This window comes from Mustela erminea, chromosome 3 (assembly GCF_009829155.1).
Source record: "Mustela erminea isolate mMusErm1 chromosome 3, mMusErm1.Pri, whole genome shotgun sequence".
Taxonomy (NCBI): Eukaryota; Metazoa; Chordata; class Mammalia; order Carnivora; family Mustelidae; genus Mustela; species Mustela erminea.
In genome coordinates, this window is record NC_045616.1 from 160773724 (window position 1) to 160790126 (window position 16403).

Below are 16403 nucleotides of genomic sequence, written 5' to 3' on the forward strand. Positions count from 1 at the left end.
TCTTTCACACACACACACCCCACACAGCAGAGCCATTTAAAGTCTCTGTAAATTTTCTTAAAGGCATCAAGAGTGGAGAATCAGCTACTGAATTTAATTTAATCTCAGAAAGAATGGTGGCATTTGGTGACACCTGAGCCACAGTGTAGTCACATACTCCCCCTGCCCCCAGGGTGTGACGGAGCTCTATGCCAGGCCTGTGCCACCAAGAAGACAAAGGCTCCCTGCTCTGCGAACGTCCATTCTAGTACTACGTTTTCATATAAGCAGGAACAAGCCACCAGCATCTCTCGTCCATATTGTAGAAGCACTGGATGAGCCGTCATGGCCATGAGAACCAGTCTGTCTCCTACAGGCAGGCTCTACCCTTAGGATGGAAGCTGTAGTCCAGGCCCAGCAGGCTGAGAATAATGAAGCCCGAACAGCCCCGCACCAGCTCTCCTGTGACATACAGGCTGCAGGCCGGGAAGCGGGGCAGAGAAGACCAGGCACCCACACCTTCATCCAGAGCTCCACCGATAGGGAGAGGCAAGCCCCGGAGGAGCAGAGTGTGGCTAGTATCTCCAGAGTTCCTGGAACATGTTCTCTAGCAGAAAACATATTTCATTTTTATTTATATAAATTATATTATTTATATAATATAATATATAAGTTATATTTATTTTATTATATAAAATATAATGTGTTTTTTAGCAGAAAATTAGGACACATGCACAGAAACAGAAAAGTGTGACCCTTCCACATGAAAACAGACAGGCACCGTAACTGCTTTTGAGGGGACGCTGATGTGGGGCTTAGCAGACAAATATGTCAAAGCAACTATTATAAACGTGTCCACAGAACCAAAGGGAACTGCACCTAAGGGGTTACAGAATAAGCGAAATTATAAAAAAATAAATAACCAAATGGGAATTCTGGAGTCAAAAAGTACAACTTCCCAAACGATGTTACTACAGAAACATCATAGGTTCAAGCGGCCAGCAGAGAACAGTGGGTCTGAAGATAAATCGCCGAAGACATTGTAACCCGAAGCTCACAGGGGGAGAAACCAATGAAGGAAATGCGCACCGCATCAGGCGCACTAACGTGTGGATCACGGGGTTACCGCAGGAGGAGCACAGACACCCACACGCGTCCACACCACGGTCAAAATGTAGAAAGACAAAGACAAAAAATAAAATCTTGGAACAATCGTAAAAGAAAAACAAAAACACCTCGCTCCCATGCGCGGCAGAACTGCCGTGAGATAAACCGCCGCCTTCTCCTGACGAACAGCAGAGTGAAGACGCAGTCGGAGCGCATCGTCAAAGTGCTGCAAGGAGAAACCAGCAACGAAACCATAATGCGGGAGGGGGCACTCCCCGCTGCCACCCAGGGATCTGCAGCCAGCCGCGCAGAGCCACCGTGAGCTGCGGCTTCGCTCACCGGGCGGCTGGGGTAAAAAGAGGGGACAAGAGCTGGCCAGGATGAGAAGTCGGAGTCCGCATACGTGGCTGGGCGGATACAGAATGGGAAAGCGAATGTGGAACGGTCTGGAAATTCCTCTGAATGTTAAACACAGGATTTCCAGAGGACCCAGCAATGACACTCCTGGGTATAAACACGGGAGCAAGGAAACGCGTGTCTCCAAGAGAACCTGTGCACAAGTAGCAGCACGGGTCGCAACAAACAGAAAGAGCACAAACAATAGTATCTGTCAACTGCCGCAAAGATAAATAAAAAAAAAATGTGTTATATATGTATAGCAGGTTGTTATTAAACATTAAAAATAATGAATTTTTTAAAAGATTTATTTATTTATTTATTTGACAGACAGAGATCACAAGTAGGCAGAGAGGCAGGCAGAGAGAGAGGAGGAAGCAGGCTCCCCGCTGAGCAGAGAGCCCGATGTGGGGCTCGATCCCAGGACCCTGGGACCATGACCCAAGCAGAAGGCAGAGGCTTAACCGACTGAGCCATCCAGGTGCCCCAAAATAATAAAGTTTTGATACATGTTACAATGTGGATGAAACATGAACATGCTATACTGTGACTGAAAGAAGCCAGTCACAAAAGACCACATGTTGTACGCTTCCCTTTATGAGAAATTACCATATTGGGCAAATCTATAGAGACAGAAAGTGAGATTACTGGGTCTAGGACTGATGGGGGTTGGCGGGATGGGGACTGTCAGGGGTTTCTTTCTGGGGTGATGCAGAGTCTCGGATTAGGTGTGGTGAGGCTTCTAGAATTCTGTACAAATAGAATACAAACCACTGAACTACACATTTCCAAAGGGCGGGGGGGATTCTCTATGATGTATGAATTACATATCAAAAATGCTGTCTTTTAAAAAAATAGAACCTATTTGTTGGCATGTCATTAGGCTAAGTGACATAACAAATGTGAGGCTGTTTGCCAAACACGTGGCACAAAGTCCTCAGTGAATTAAGGTCGAACCTTCTGCTACTGTCCTGGGCATCGCTGCTTCCTGCACTGTCACTAATGCAGTCATTCCGGAAAGGCACATGCCGTGTGTCACACTTCACCTGCCTGTGCCTGGTGATCACAACAGACCTGTGACATCAATTAGGTAAAGACTTAAGAATTACACTCACTGCCTTTTTTTTTTTTTTAATAATCTTATTTAGTGAAATATGAAATACTTTGAGCCAAGGTACTTGGTGGCAATTATCAGGATGACGTTAGAGGCCCTTCTAGGGTTTACGGATGGTACAGTGGAGAAGTCCATGACCTTGACAGATGTTAACAGGCTTTCCTGGGACAGTCTATGCCTCCTCCGCCAGGCGTCACACCCCGATTCTACCGTGAGGGTTCAGCTGGACAAAACTACTCCAGAACCTTACAGAGATGCTGCCCCCTCCCAGCAAGGCAGGGCGCCAGCTCTCTCTGCCCCTCATGGTATCCAGATGTGTCCTATTTCATCCCTGTAGTGGCACTGCCCATTCCCTGCCTCTCTCATCAGACAACACAGGTCTGAAGCACATTCATTATTCGCAAGACCCTTAGGGAAGCACTCATTTTAGTTTCAAGAATATTTGTTTACTGTAAATAAAGCCATCAGCTCTTAACTTTGATGGTGTTCCTCATATTCGTTTTTTTTTTTTAAAGATTTATTTATTTAACAGAGAGAGATCACAAGTAGGCAGAGAGGCAGGCAGAGAGAGAGAGGAGGAAGCAGGCTCCCTGCCGAGCAGAGAGCCCGATGCGGGACTCGATCCCAGGACCCTGAGATCATGACCTGAGCCGAAGGCAGAGGCTTTACCCACTGAGCCACCCAGGCGCCCCTCATATTTGTTTTTAAAGAACTACAGCAAAGTGCTTCCCAATGCAAAAGCTGAGAACCACGGGAGAAAACTGTCCATCAGAAAATGTTTGTAAAAATTAGTACCTACCTGCCCATCAGAAATCACACTGTCTCACAACAGTCAACCATGTTCTCTACCTGAAGGTGTGAAGCCCTTAGTCAAGCGATACAGTTTAGCTTACGACTTCCGTACTGCGGATAAAACCAGGAGACTAGGATATATATTTTTATTTTTCTCCCCTCCCAAGGATCTTGTATTCCAAATGGTTTCTCTGCTAGGATCTACAAAGGTGTGTGAGAGACAACAGGTCAAACCAAAGAGAATTCTACGGGCACCTGACTTCCAGCAAATAGCTGGGTCAACCAGAGACACTGAGAGGGAGAGAAGAAGGGGGGGGGAGGGGAGGGGAGGGGAGGGGAGGGGAGGGGGAGGGGGAGGAGGAGAAGAAAAAGGCTTAATTGAGATGAACCTGCGACTTAATTAGAACCAAAAAAATAAATAAATAAAACCCAAAAGGAAAAAAAAAAAAAACCCAAAACACCAAAAAACCCCAAGAACAGTCAGAACAAAAACGGAGCCATCCTCTAATGTAAAAACATGTCATTTCTCTTCAAACCGTAAGAGATTTGATAGATGAGCAACTGGGGAGCCATCAATCAAGACAGAAACAAAGGACCTGACAGCTACTCGAGGGACGACCCCATTCGGTATTTTTATTATCTGGCTAATGAAAGGGGCTTCTCATCCTCCCTTTTCCTCCTATAAAATGCCTCTGATTTGTCCTATCCCATAGCAAATGCCCCTGAACCCCACCGTCATAAGTGTGGCTGCAGTCATTTCTGTTGTGATCATCCACAGACAAAGCATCAGTGAAAGTGGATTAACTGCCTTTGGCAGATGAATGGGGAAAGCATACAGATTTCTAGTCCAGTGACCAGAATATTAAATTCCAGGGTTCATTATCCGAGAAGTTTTTTTTTTTTTTCCTGTTCTTTTTCACTTCTTTATCTCACGTGTAGTTGTCACGTATGACTTGCGCCATTAACTCCCGTGGAGATCAAAGAGAACCAGAAATCTCGAGCTGCTGCTCCTGGGACAGAGTCCAGGGCAGGGCTCAGCCATTGGGGGGGAGACCTTGGCTCACAGAGACCCCCGCTTCAGTAAGCCTGGATCCCTGCTGGGTTCACGGGAAGCACCTCGCCCAATCTCACAAACAGATCCAAGTCTACGAGCTCTGCAGGCATGGCACACCTCCCTACAGCACGGATGGCTTCCATTTCCAGTGCGAGCCTTCATGAAAGGAAGCCTAGGAAGAGATTCCCTTCCTTTAGTGCTTATATGAAGAGTTCCAGCCCTTTCATTAAGGAAGATCTGTTTTTCTTGGGAGAACATGGAAGAAATCAGCCACATTGTCTTCAGTCCTAAAATTTATGCTAAATAACCGCCACCGTGTCATTGGCAAAACCCTGTTGTAACCATTCTCCAATCAAAAGCCCTTTACAAATTAGAGTAGATGTGGAATCAACCCACTTCCAATTCCCTTGAGAAGCCGGTGTTAATATTTTTTTGAAAAATTGTAACAAGATTTAGCATTTGCACATACATAGTATTTGAAGGGTCTGGTTAGGAATGCCCCTTCAGCATCCAAAGTCCACACACCTGTGCACAAAATCCTTCTGAGATGCAGAGTCTGAATTCCCTCTTTCCAAAGAGAGAAAGACACTTAAGATAGACTGAAGGCATCTTCTAGAAATGTAATAAATGTTCAAAAATTTATTTGCCAAAACTTTACTATGGTCAAGACCTTAAAGGATTTTGGCCACACACATTTGCTCAGCTAACTAAATCATGTCTCATTCATCCGTGTATGACCGATTTATGTACTCATGACTCTAAGTATCCACTAAGGTTTTCTTCCCTAAAAATATGGAAATATTTTAAGAAAATTAAAAGACAAGGCGTTAAGATTTTGGCTGGGTTGCTGGGGGGAGGGGGGTTGGGAGAAGGGGGTGGGATTATGGACATTGGGGAGGGTATGTGCTATGGTGAGTGCTGTGAAGTGTGTAAACCTGGTGATTCACAGACCTGTACCCCTGGGGATAAAAATATATGTTTATAAAAAATAAAAAATTAAAAAAAAATAATTGAGCTTGACATTTTCTTAATCAACCCTGCTTCAATAAATTCATGGTGTACTTAAAAAAAAAAAAAAAAAAAAAAGATTTTGGCTTGGGGTAGCCTGAGGAAGGCAGGCATCTTCTCAATGGGACCAGATGCTCCTCACTATAGGGCCCCAACAAATGGGATCACTGGAAGCATTCAAGTGATGTTCAGTGTCTACATTAGATACTAAGAAAATGGGGAAGTACCAAGGAATCATTGGTCCCACGAGATTTGGACTGCCTGGCTCTGGATTCATCACCGCATTTGGGCAAACACCATGATCTCTAAGTATGTGATCCTCAACACACCCTTCCAAAGTGCTTCCAAGCACCTGATCAAACAATCCGGCTGGCCAGTCAGTTTCGTACTGTTGTTCTATTTGGAATGAAGACATCCCTGCAGCACTAGCAATGGGCCAGTAAGCTATGGGGGAACCGTCCGCTGGGGAGTTCGTGACATCAGACCTGGCCGTGCGTTCGAAGAGCAATCTTCACGCTGGGGCTCTTCCCAGGTTCTTGTAAAAACAACAACGTAAGTCTGGGCGCGGGCACTGCCGCCAAATGCGCCAACAGTGGCAGACTGACCTATTTCAGACAGCATTACTTGGCGATTTCCTACTGCTTTTACAGACCGAAGAGATCTGTCCTGCCATGATAACAGAACCAGCTACAATCCCTGAAGGGAAACTGCACCCCCTCCCCTTTCACACACCACGGGCACCCAAGCTGCACTCACCAAACCTCTGCACGTTGAAAGAGCCACCGAGGAGTTTTTGTGGGATCGTAAGGAGCCTTGGTAGAAACAGAAATCCTCGGGTGGGAAGGTGTGCACGGACTTAGTGCCTCCCTTCCCCAGGGTCTGCACCATAAATCCGGGAGCCATCAGGTTGCTGGAAGCTTTCAGCTCCACGTGGAAGTCGTGCCTGAAGCCCTTCAGCCGAAGGTGGAGAGACTCCACCATGAGCGGGGCCAGCCCCCTCCTCCTCCTCCGAGAGCGCGTGATTTCATGGGACACATAGTCTCCATTGTGGTCAACCTCATAGGGAGATACCAGGTCATATTCTGAAAGACAAAGAGAGTAAGGCTGAGTACGTGTGGGGTTCTGGAAAGACTCAGGGAGTCACGGGATGTAATGACACTTCCGCCTGGTAAGAAAAGATGGTAGGAAATTTAAGCATCAAGCTGACCTCAGATCCACACTGTAAGATGCAAACAACCAGAGTCAGGAGTGAAAATCTTCCAAGTGGCCTTTAGGGAAGTCTCCACTGCCCCCAGAATGTGTTATTTCCAATCCGGCAATATCTAGGCACTCCAAAAGAAAACTGGATCATAGGCCAAAGAAAACTGAAAACAGACCTCTAGGATTATATCTCATAAATTTTACTTTGTACTCATGATAACATGTAATCATTCATGGCTCTAGATATTCTTTTAGTCATTCTTTTGTTTTTCTACAAAAATCTTCATTGTGCTGACAAGAAATTTTAGCTTCAAAATACCAACCATTTCTCCGAAAGCAGTTAAAAAGACAACTATGGGGCACCTGGGTGGCTCAGTGGGTTAAGCCGCTGCCTTCAGCTCAGGTCATGATCTCAGGGTCCTGGATTGAGTCCCACATCGGGCTCTCTGCTCAGCAGGGAGCCTGCTTCCTCCTCTCTCTCTCTGCCTGCTTCTCTGCCTACTTGTGATCTCTGTCTGTCAAATAAATAAATAAAATCTTCAAAAAAAAAAGACAATTATGATGGACATTCCTTGATGTTTAATATTTTAATAGTTAACTGTTAAATCAAAGAATCCTACAAACCGTATGCAGACATATTCCAGATGCTAATGTTTCCTTCACAGTCTGCTCCCACTGAAACCACCGCCCAACTTCTTCCTGGCCCGAGTTTCTGGCACGTCATTGGAGTTCACCACTCAAGGTCTTCCTCAGTGTGCACCATGGTCTCCTGCCCACTCCGATTCATAGTATGCTAGCCAAAAACACATTCAAATACATATATATTTTTTCTAATGTCAATAAGGGGTTGTCTGATTGCAGGGCACCCACAGGCTTGCAGAGCATCAGGAGCTGATGATGTCCCAGTGTGGCTTTGGCATACATCCAAGTTGTCTCCCTCTCTGTGGAAAGCACAGAAGGACGCTTTATAGCTCCTTTCATTACAAAATGTGCCGTCAGGAGCCTGTGATAGGCTCATAACAGGGGCCCTGTCCTGCCTCAGGGCGACTTGTACATTCTTCTGGGAGTCATAAGGTAAAACACAGAGATGACATTTGGTCAGAAATAAGCAGTATTTGGGTAATTATTTTTTTCAGGAGAAATGAGGTTTTCTCTACAACCAATCTGTTTCAGTGCAGTGTCTGTCCATAGGTCCTTGTGCCGACAGGGACAGGGAAAGTTCACGCTGGAACAGAGCAGGCAGCCAGCGCCAGTCAGAAATGGCTGGTGGTGGGTTGGGAGAGGCAGAGCAGGCCTCGGGTGGTGAGGTCCTGTCGGGAGCCCCCCATGCCGAAGCCGGTGGCGGGTGCGTGTCCAGGCCCGGCGGCAAAACCAATCCCGTGGCAGGATAACCAAAGGCTCAGCTCCGGCCTCGGCAATTCCAGGGAGGCTGTGTCCTCTGGGCAAGAGCTTCGATTTCCGACCCCAGGGGCCTGGTCCTGCCATGCAGGGATCAGCAGGTACCACGGACAGCACACTGGGACAGACCACGTGACAGCCAACCATCAAAATCTACAGCGAAGCAGGGCATTTGTGTCCCAGAGGACAAAATGCACTGGGCTTCTTTCCTGTTTTACTTGGGAAACCAGGAAAATGAAACAAACCTGCTTAAACTGTGCGCGGCAGCAGGAGAAAGGAGGAAGCAAGTCAGGGATTGGCTCGTCTGGGGTAAGCCTGGGACTGCGGCCTGTCCCGGGCCACGCTGAGAGACAGGGGACGCATGCCTGCCTTTCCACCTTGGGATCCCCCACTGCCTTCTGCGTCCCCAGCTTCCTGGACTGAGGCGGGAGGCTGGTGCACGTGGCCTTGCTGCCCAGTCACCATGCCGCCCAGGGCTCTAAGGGGAACCCTCTCCCCCTCACTCCAAGTCCGTGTCCATTCCAACAGGGGCTGTGGAGTCTTCCAAACACTGGCTAATCAGCAAATTAAAACATAAAAAGATGATTACCACTTAAAAAAATCAAATTGTTTCCAGATGATATAAGCCATATTCTTAGGACCTTGTTTTGGAGAACATATAACATGCTTCCTTTATCTGGAGGGGACATAGAGTATCTACTCTCAAAATAGTGACTGATAAGGCTCTTTTACATAAACATATACAGGGTCCTATTGATAAACGCTAGACGACCTGTCATCTCAGGGGAAAACAAATAAACGGCCTGTGTTACCGCATTTGCCCATTCCCCACCGTGGCTGATCTCCAGCACCAACGTGATGTCACTCAACACGGAGTGTGGAAGAGCTGCCCAGTAGCACACCTGGACACACGCAGCGTCTCCCTCACACAGACAGAATGTATGCAAAGAAACTTAACCGCACAGATAAGAGCCAAAAAATGTGAGGGATGAGATTTGCATGTTTTAATTTTGTTTTTAAAAGGACGTATTTCCCTGTAACTTTATACATCTCATTTTTCAGTGACCAGCTCTGCCAAACTTAAAGGAAAGTAACAATCAGCTCTGGAGGACTGGTAGAGCTGGCCCCGGGCCACCGGCTCCACAAACAGCGAAGCCACACTTTGTGACCAATGACAATCGGTTCCGAAGAATGAGGAAGTGAACCTGTGATGGAAGAAGACCCGTTTTTTCAATTTAGTCTACTGATTCTCGACCAGAGTGTTTCCCCTCCCACACCCCAGGAGACAAATGTCTGGAGACATCTCCCTCTGCCACGGAGTGGGAGGGGGACAGTGGTGTTCCTGGGATCTACGGACCCCATCCAGAGAGGCTGCTACAGTCTTCAGTGCACGGGACAGACTCCAGGGACAAAACGGTGATACCGCCGAGGTGAGGGGGTCTGGATTTAGTCCCACAACAGTCCTTTCTATCAAATGTGTATTCTTGGGTATGTGTAAGTGAATGTGAAAAAGCTCACCACTGAAGAATTCAACGGATGCACAAAATAAGCATCACATTTCGTCATAGTCCTGTCGCTATCTGGAAATAAATCAATACCTAACTGTAATAGACTGAAAACATTAATTTCTGAGCTTATAATATCATATTATAATCCCCACAAAAATTGGCTCATGATTTCAAGAAAAAAAAAAATAGTGTGAGTCCTAATCACTGAGAATCCTTTATTTTTTTAACCTTTTTCTTAAAGGTTTTATTTACCTATTTTGAAGAGAGAGAACTAGAGGGAGCATGCTCCAAAGAAAGAGCTGGGGGAGGGGCAGAGGGAGGGAGGGAGTAGGACAGAGGGTCAAGGTCAAGCCAGCTCCCCGCCCAGCATGGCCTCAGGTGCAGGGCTCAATCCCCAGAACCCTGACATCCTGAGCTGAGCTGAAGTCAAGAGTTGGACGCTTAAGGGACTGAGCCTCCCAGACACTCCTGTTTGAGAATCCTTTAGGTAAGACCTATGTCCTTTACACCTTGGTTAAGGAGGAAAACTTTACATATGGCTGCTCCAGCTGGTGGTCCAAACTCCTTGATTTCAAGAGGTTTTCTGACCACAACCTCAAGTCCAAAAATACCCTGGTTTCACAGTGCATGCATGAGGTATAGATCGCCTGAGCACACAGGGCAGGTTCACAGCAGCTGCAGAGAGCAGATCTGCTCCTTGCCTCCTGCCCCAGCACTCAGTGACATCACATCCATAGCTTGGAAGCAGCCACCTTGTGAGTGTTTACCCCATGGGAACCAGAAAAGTCCTCAATCCGGGCTCCAAAGAGCCTGTCGTTAAAGATTGACAAGCACCCCACAGGTGCATCTGAAAGACACAACCCTGTCTCACATTCCCCGAATGTCTGAGAGCAAATCAATACAATTTTCCAATGCACACACAGAAACAAATGTTCTATTATGTACGACGAAACCCCTTTCTAGAGAACTTCTAAACCTTGCCTTGGAAGCGTAACTTAGTCTAGAATCAAATGCTAACAAATATGCGATATCTCTTGGCTCTCAACAAGAGCCACTATATTTATTTTTAAAGGCAAATCTGGAAGAAAAGCATTAAAATCTCCCACTAAGGAAAAACAATTCTGAATCAGCCAAAATGAAACGGGCGTACTTAATGTCTGAAAATAGTTTAGTTATCTGTTGTGGCATCAAGCATAGAGGGCAGAAAAGAAAAAAAAAAAAAAAAAGGAACAGAGGGCATTCTCTTTCCCGCTGCTGAACTGCTTCAGACACAGGAAAACTGGCAATCACAGCCCCAATTATGCATGAAATAACCTTCTGGCCAAAAAGAGTGATTCCAAAATCCATTTGTATAAAAGATGCCTAGATATCCAGCAGTCACATAAAGTGTACCTGGGCTCTACTGTTCTACAGGGAGACAAGGAACCTACTGAGCTGACTCTTTTCTCCCGGTAAGATCAATGAAAGCCCTTTAGTGAAACCCACTTTCTCCACTTGGCCATTTATCATTAAAGACCTCCAATCACCTCCATCAGAAAGGACGAATACCCAATTTTTGTATCAACATGGACAGGACTGGAGGAGATTATGCTGAGTGAAATAAGCCAAGCAGAGAGAGTCAATTATCATATGGTTTCACTTACTAGTGGAACATAAGGAGTACCATGGAGGACATTAGGAGAAGGAAAGGAAAAGTGAATTGGGGGATATTGGAGGGGGAGACAAACCATGAGAGACTGGACTCTGAGAAACAAACTGAGCGTTTTGGAGGGGCAGGGATGGGGGGTTGGGTGAGCCTTTGGTGGGTATTAAGGAGGGCACGGATTGCATGGCGCACTGGGTGTGGTCCATAGACAATGCATCTTAGAACACTAAAAAAATAAAATCTTTAAAAAAATTAAAAAAAAAATAAAGACCTCCAACACACAGAAGGTGGGTAGGGGGCTTAGTGTGTCCACTAAGCTAGGACTGCTCTGATGATGGCTCACACCTTCCCCTCCAGTTTCTGACCAAGTGAGGTATGTGGTTGTCCTGGCAACACTTGGCGTGTGACACCAGCCTAGATGCCAGGTGATCCGAGCCCCACGCCAGCCAGGCTGGAGTCCACCTCACAGGAGTCTGTCCTGGCAAGGAGCAGGGGAAGCTCACTTGGGCAGGAAGGCTCTGCCTTCTCCTTCTGGAAAAGGTTCTCTGTCTATATTGCTTCTACCTTAAAGAAAACATATTTTCTATAAAATGCGACACAGTCCTCTGAGAAATCTCCTGAGACTTTCAGGAATTTTCATGATTTTAGAAAACTAGAATTTTTACAAAAAAATGTCTTCTTTCAGAAGTGCGTGTGGAGGGAAAAATCCAATATGGATAATTATATTGTGGAATGCACCTCGAGAGAAACATGAAAGAAGACAAGGCCAAGCCCAAGAAGATGACCTTTACATAGACTGATAATTAACTTTCTCCAGCAATTCCAGAGCAGAAAGTGACCTCTAAGTGTTTCCTATCACTGACACCCAGCGCCCTCTGCTGGTCCTTAAGGTCTTCTGTTCCGCGATCCCCGCCTCCCGCTGTGCTTACAGATGTCCGTGCCCTCCTTCAGCAGGACTTTATTCAAACAGCTAATGCATGTGTCAGATTCCTGTCTTTATACGACAACTATATTAAAAAGTTTGTTATTCATTTTTTTAGACTTTCTGAGAATACATTAGGATCATCAAATCTTGTTCTTCCTCTAAAATACTAACACTTGTTGGAAATGTTGCCAAGTGCTAATATGAAACAATTGCAACGATAGAGCTCAGCAGCTGACACCCCACACCTGCCTTCCCTTTCATCCAAGGCGGCTGAGGGCAGAGACAACCATCCCCAGGACAAGTGAAATTGGCAATCGCCACTTGCCAACAGCACGAGTAAAATCACACATTGCAAACCGATCAGACTTGTGTGACAAATCACAGCGGAACGTATGGGCATTGCCCAGCATGTCTCCAAACGCTAATGACCCGTCCCATGCACTATATTTCTTTTTTTTTTTTAAGATTTTATTTATTTATTTGATAGAGATCACAAGTAGGCAGAAACGCAGGCAGAGAGGGAGAGAGGAGGAAGCAGGCTCGCCGCCGAGCAAAGAGCCCGATGCAGGGCTCCATCCCAGGACGGAAGGCAGAGGCTTTAACCCACTGAGCCACCCAGGCACGCCCATGAACTATATTTCAATGATGTCCCAACTCCCCAAGAATACCCACTTTCATGCTAACACCGTCAGTACTGAGCAAAAACGGCTTTCTCCCGACTCCTGCTCTGTAGTCAGGGTATACAGACAGGCTTCGATTTAAAAAGCCTGAGGAGGGGGCACCTGACCTGGGTGGCTTAGTGGGCTGAGCTTCTGCCTTGGGCTGGGGTCACGATCTCAGGGTCCTGGGATCAAGCCCCACATGGGGTTCTCTGCTCCGCGGAGAGCCTGCTTCCTCCTCTCTCTCTGCCTGCCTCTCTGCCCACTTAAATAAATGATCTTAAAATAAAAAGCCTGAGGAGGATCAGGAGGGGGCGGAGGGGTGGGGAGAGGAGGAGTATGAGCTTTCTAATTTCCAGAATGCACGAAATAGTAAAACCTCTGGAGGTAGTCCTTGCTTTTTAAATGTTCTTATTGAGTGTGGATTCCTTGCTTTTTCGCCTACCGCTCGCGGCAATAACGCGGGTGCGCGTTAGTGATTCACAGGGAACACCAACCAGCCCCGGTGGGAGTCGACTCCCCGGCGCTGCTGGAAGGCGGGAAAGCGAGGCAGCGTCCGGGGCCAGTTCCGGAGGTAGGGTCACCCGCTGCACCTGGCAAGCCAGCGCTACCTGCGGAGGACTTGGAGCCCCTCTTCCCCGCAGACTTACCGTCTTTTTCCATCCAGTCCGGCCGCTTCGCGGAGCCTGGAGGACGCCAGACGCTCGGGCTCCCCGGCGAGTTCAGCGCGGGTCCCACGGAGCACGCAGGTGCCTGCTGGAAAACAGCGGCCACACCTCGGTGAGACCGGGCTGCAGCCGGGGAGCCGCGGGCACCCCGCCCCCGCCGTCGGGGACTCACCTGCACCGCCACCTGCGCCAGCAGCAGCACGCACAGCGCCGCGCAGCCGGGCACCCGCAGGGCCCGGCCGCCCCTCGCGCCCCACGCCCCGCGCCCGCGCGGCGTCCCGGCGAGGAGAACGCGCCGCTCCATCCCGGGGCGCTCCAGGTGGCGGGGGCCGCGGGATGGCCCCGGCCCGGCGGCTGCAAGTGGGCACCGAGGACCCGGGCACGCCGGCGCGCAGCAGCTTCCCCGCGGCGCCTCCGCCGCCCGCGCGGGGTTATCACTGCGGCTCGGGGCGGCGCGGGGGGCGGAGGGGCGGCCGCGGCGGCGGGGGCGGCGGCGGAGCACCAGCCCGCACCGTGGGGGAGCGGCGGGCGAGGAGGGAGCGCAGGGGAGGCGGCGACGATCGGCGACGAGGGGAGGAGACGAGGGAGCAGGAGGAGTCGGCGGGGCGCGGGGGCGGGGAGCCGGAGGAGGAGGGCAGGAGGGGAGAGAGGGGGGGAGGGCAGAGGCCGAGGAAAGCGGGCGGCGGGGTGACACCGACGGGAGGGGGGCTGGGGAGGATCCCTGCGGCTGGGCGGTGGCCCCGGGGCTCGGAATGTGAGCGGCAGAAGCCACCCCGCAGGTGCCCGCGAACCTGCAGTCGCGCAGCCCCGCGCAGGGACTGCCCGGCCCGCACCCCCAGGGCCAGACACCTGCTGCGGCTGATCCGGCTGGGCGGCGCCTGGGCCCCACTGGGCTGCCCCTCCCGCTCCAGTGGGAGATCAGTGCGGGACAGCGGCGGCGCCCAGAGCCTGGTGTGTCTTCTGGGTATGCACAAGCGGTGTAGCTCTGGGCTCCGGAGGTGATGGGAGGGCAGGGGGATCGAAGAAGCCAGGTCTGTCTCCTGGTCAGTCCTGGGATGTCCAGGCGCTCCTGACCCCGGGCCACCCGCCCTGAAGAGCCTGTGTGCCCCCGCTGCTGAGAATCCGAGTGTAGCCAATCCATTAGGAGGCCCTGGGGGTGGGGATCCCTGTGGGCCCTGCTGGGGGTCAGGGCTGCAAGGGCCCAGGGAGCCCCAGGGGCTTAAGCCCTGATCTGGCAGTAAGTACAGTGTCCTGTGATGGTGTGTGTGAAGGCATGTGTGTGTGTGTTTGAATGTGAGTGCGGATGCGCCCCAGTACCCACCTGTGCGTGCACACGTGTGCGTGTTTACCTGTGTGGGCGTGCGTGCACGCGTGTGCATGTGTGTTTACCTGTGTGGGCGTGCACACCTGTGCTGGTGCGTGTTCTCCCCACCTGCGTTGCCTGTGGTCACTGTGCTCCACTGATTGCCCTTTCCTCCCTGAACGCATACCTCCTGCAGGCCCTGGAGGGCTGGGCTCCTCTTTCTGTGGTTCCAGTATCCCTCCCATTCACTTTATTCCAGATTTGCGGGTTTTTGCACATTTGGAGAGGAAGTGACTGGCGACTCTGGTTTCCGTTGCCCAGCCAGCTTTGAGCCTGTCGGGGCTTCTGACCGCTGGCAGTCTGGAAGTGCCAGATATCTGGGGCTTGGAGAGATGAGCCCCCAGGCTGAGCAGCGACCGGCTCGCAGGCTCTCTCTCTTTCTCTCATATTCATTTATTTGAAAACACTCCTTAAAATGAAAACAGTTTTATGAAAAGGGCTGCATCAGGGGTGGTCTTCAAAACACCTGTCACCTCCCCTTCCTGTAGCTCCAGACAAGGAGCTCCCCCAAGGGGAACCAGAGGCTGGTGTGGCTGGGCAGGCCTCGGGGTCTGGCTTGGGTTAGGCAAGAGGCTGCTGCTGTTCCTTCTGTCCAGGGCCTCACGTGCTTGAAAAATACAGATCTCGAACTATTGCTAATTATGTTGAACGTAACTTGCACGGGCATCAGGTTTTCCAAGTCTAGCTAAGATCACATGAAGACACACAGGGTTCTTTTTTATGTGTTTAAACAGATGGAATGAAAAAAGAATGGCTGGTGTAAAAAGATTCAGTTTTAGGATTTTTTTTTTCTTTTTGAGTAATACCCAATGAGTCTCTTTCCATTGGAAGAAACCATATCCCTTACAGTGACGAGTGTTTTCCAGTTCTTTTAGCCGTTCACTGAATTCCGTGCTCATCCCAGACCAGGGCTGTGTCCTCTATGACACGGAGCAAACTCTGGCCTGGGGCCAGGCTGGGAGCGGAGCAGAGGGAGCCTGCTGGCCTGGGGATGAGAAAGGCCTTGAAACAAGGTGGAGGGGGTGGGAGTTGTGATTTCCAATAAAGTACATATAGTTGGTCTTTCCATTTCTGCCATGGAGCTCCTAAAATCCTTGGAATTTCCTAAGAAAAGAGACCCCCAAAGGGGCTTTTTGTTATCCTAACAAGGTGACTTTGCATGGGCTGCAGGGGGCTGGAGGCCTGGAGGCCTGGAGTGCCAGCCTCCTGTGGAGAGGGCTGGAACTTTCAGTTCTCCTTCCTGACCCCCTCTCTCTCCCGGAAGGGGAGACTCGATCTGGGGCTTAGTTCCATCACCCACGGCCAGTGATTTCATCAATTCTGACTATATAATGAAGGTCCATGAAGACCCCCAAGGAACAGGGTTCAGAGAGCTTCCCAGGGTGAACAGGTAGAGAAGCAGGAACAGAGAGCTTCGGAGACTGGACAGACGCCCCGTGCCCTTCCCCGAGACCTTGCCCAATGCCTCTCTTCCACCTGGCTCTTTCTGACTTACATTCTATTATAATAAACCAGTGACCTGGGGAGTAAAATGTTTCTCTAAGTTCTGTGAGCCACTCTAGCAAATTAATTGAACCTGCGGAGTGG

At 49.4% G+C, this 16403-nt stretch overlaps 1 protein-coding gene across 1 annotated transcript in view; it reads right to left on the reverse strand.

Annotated features, from left to right (window-relative positions):
- ADAMTS16 (ADAM metallopeptidase with thrombospondin type 1 motif 16) overlaps positions 1-13535 on the reverse strand; it is a 145487-nt gene extending 131952 nt beyond the window's left edge. Inside the window, exons 1-2 of the mRNA XM_032337819.1 lie at positions 13436-13535; positions 6207-6532 (exon numbers count right to left, since the gene is read on the reverse strand). Of these exons, the coding sequence (XP_032193710.1) occupies positions 6207-6532; positions 13436-13448 (339 nt within the window). The 5' untranslated portion in view covers positions 13449-13535. The remainder of the gene's footprint in view (positions 1-6206; positions 6533-13435) is intronic.
- Positions 13536-16403: the final 2868 nt, after the last annotated feature.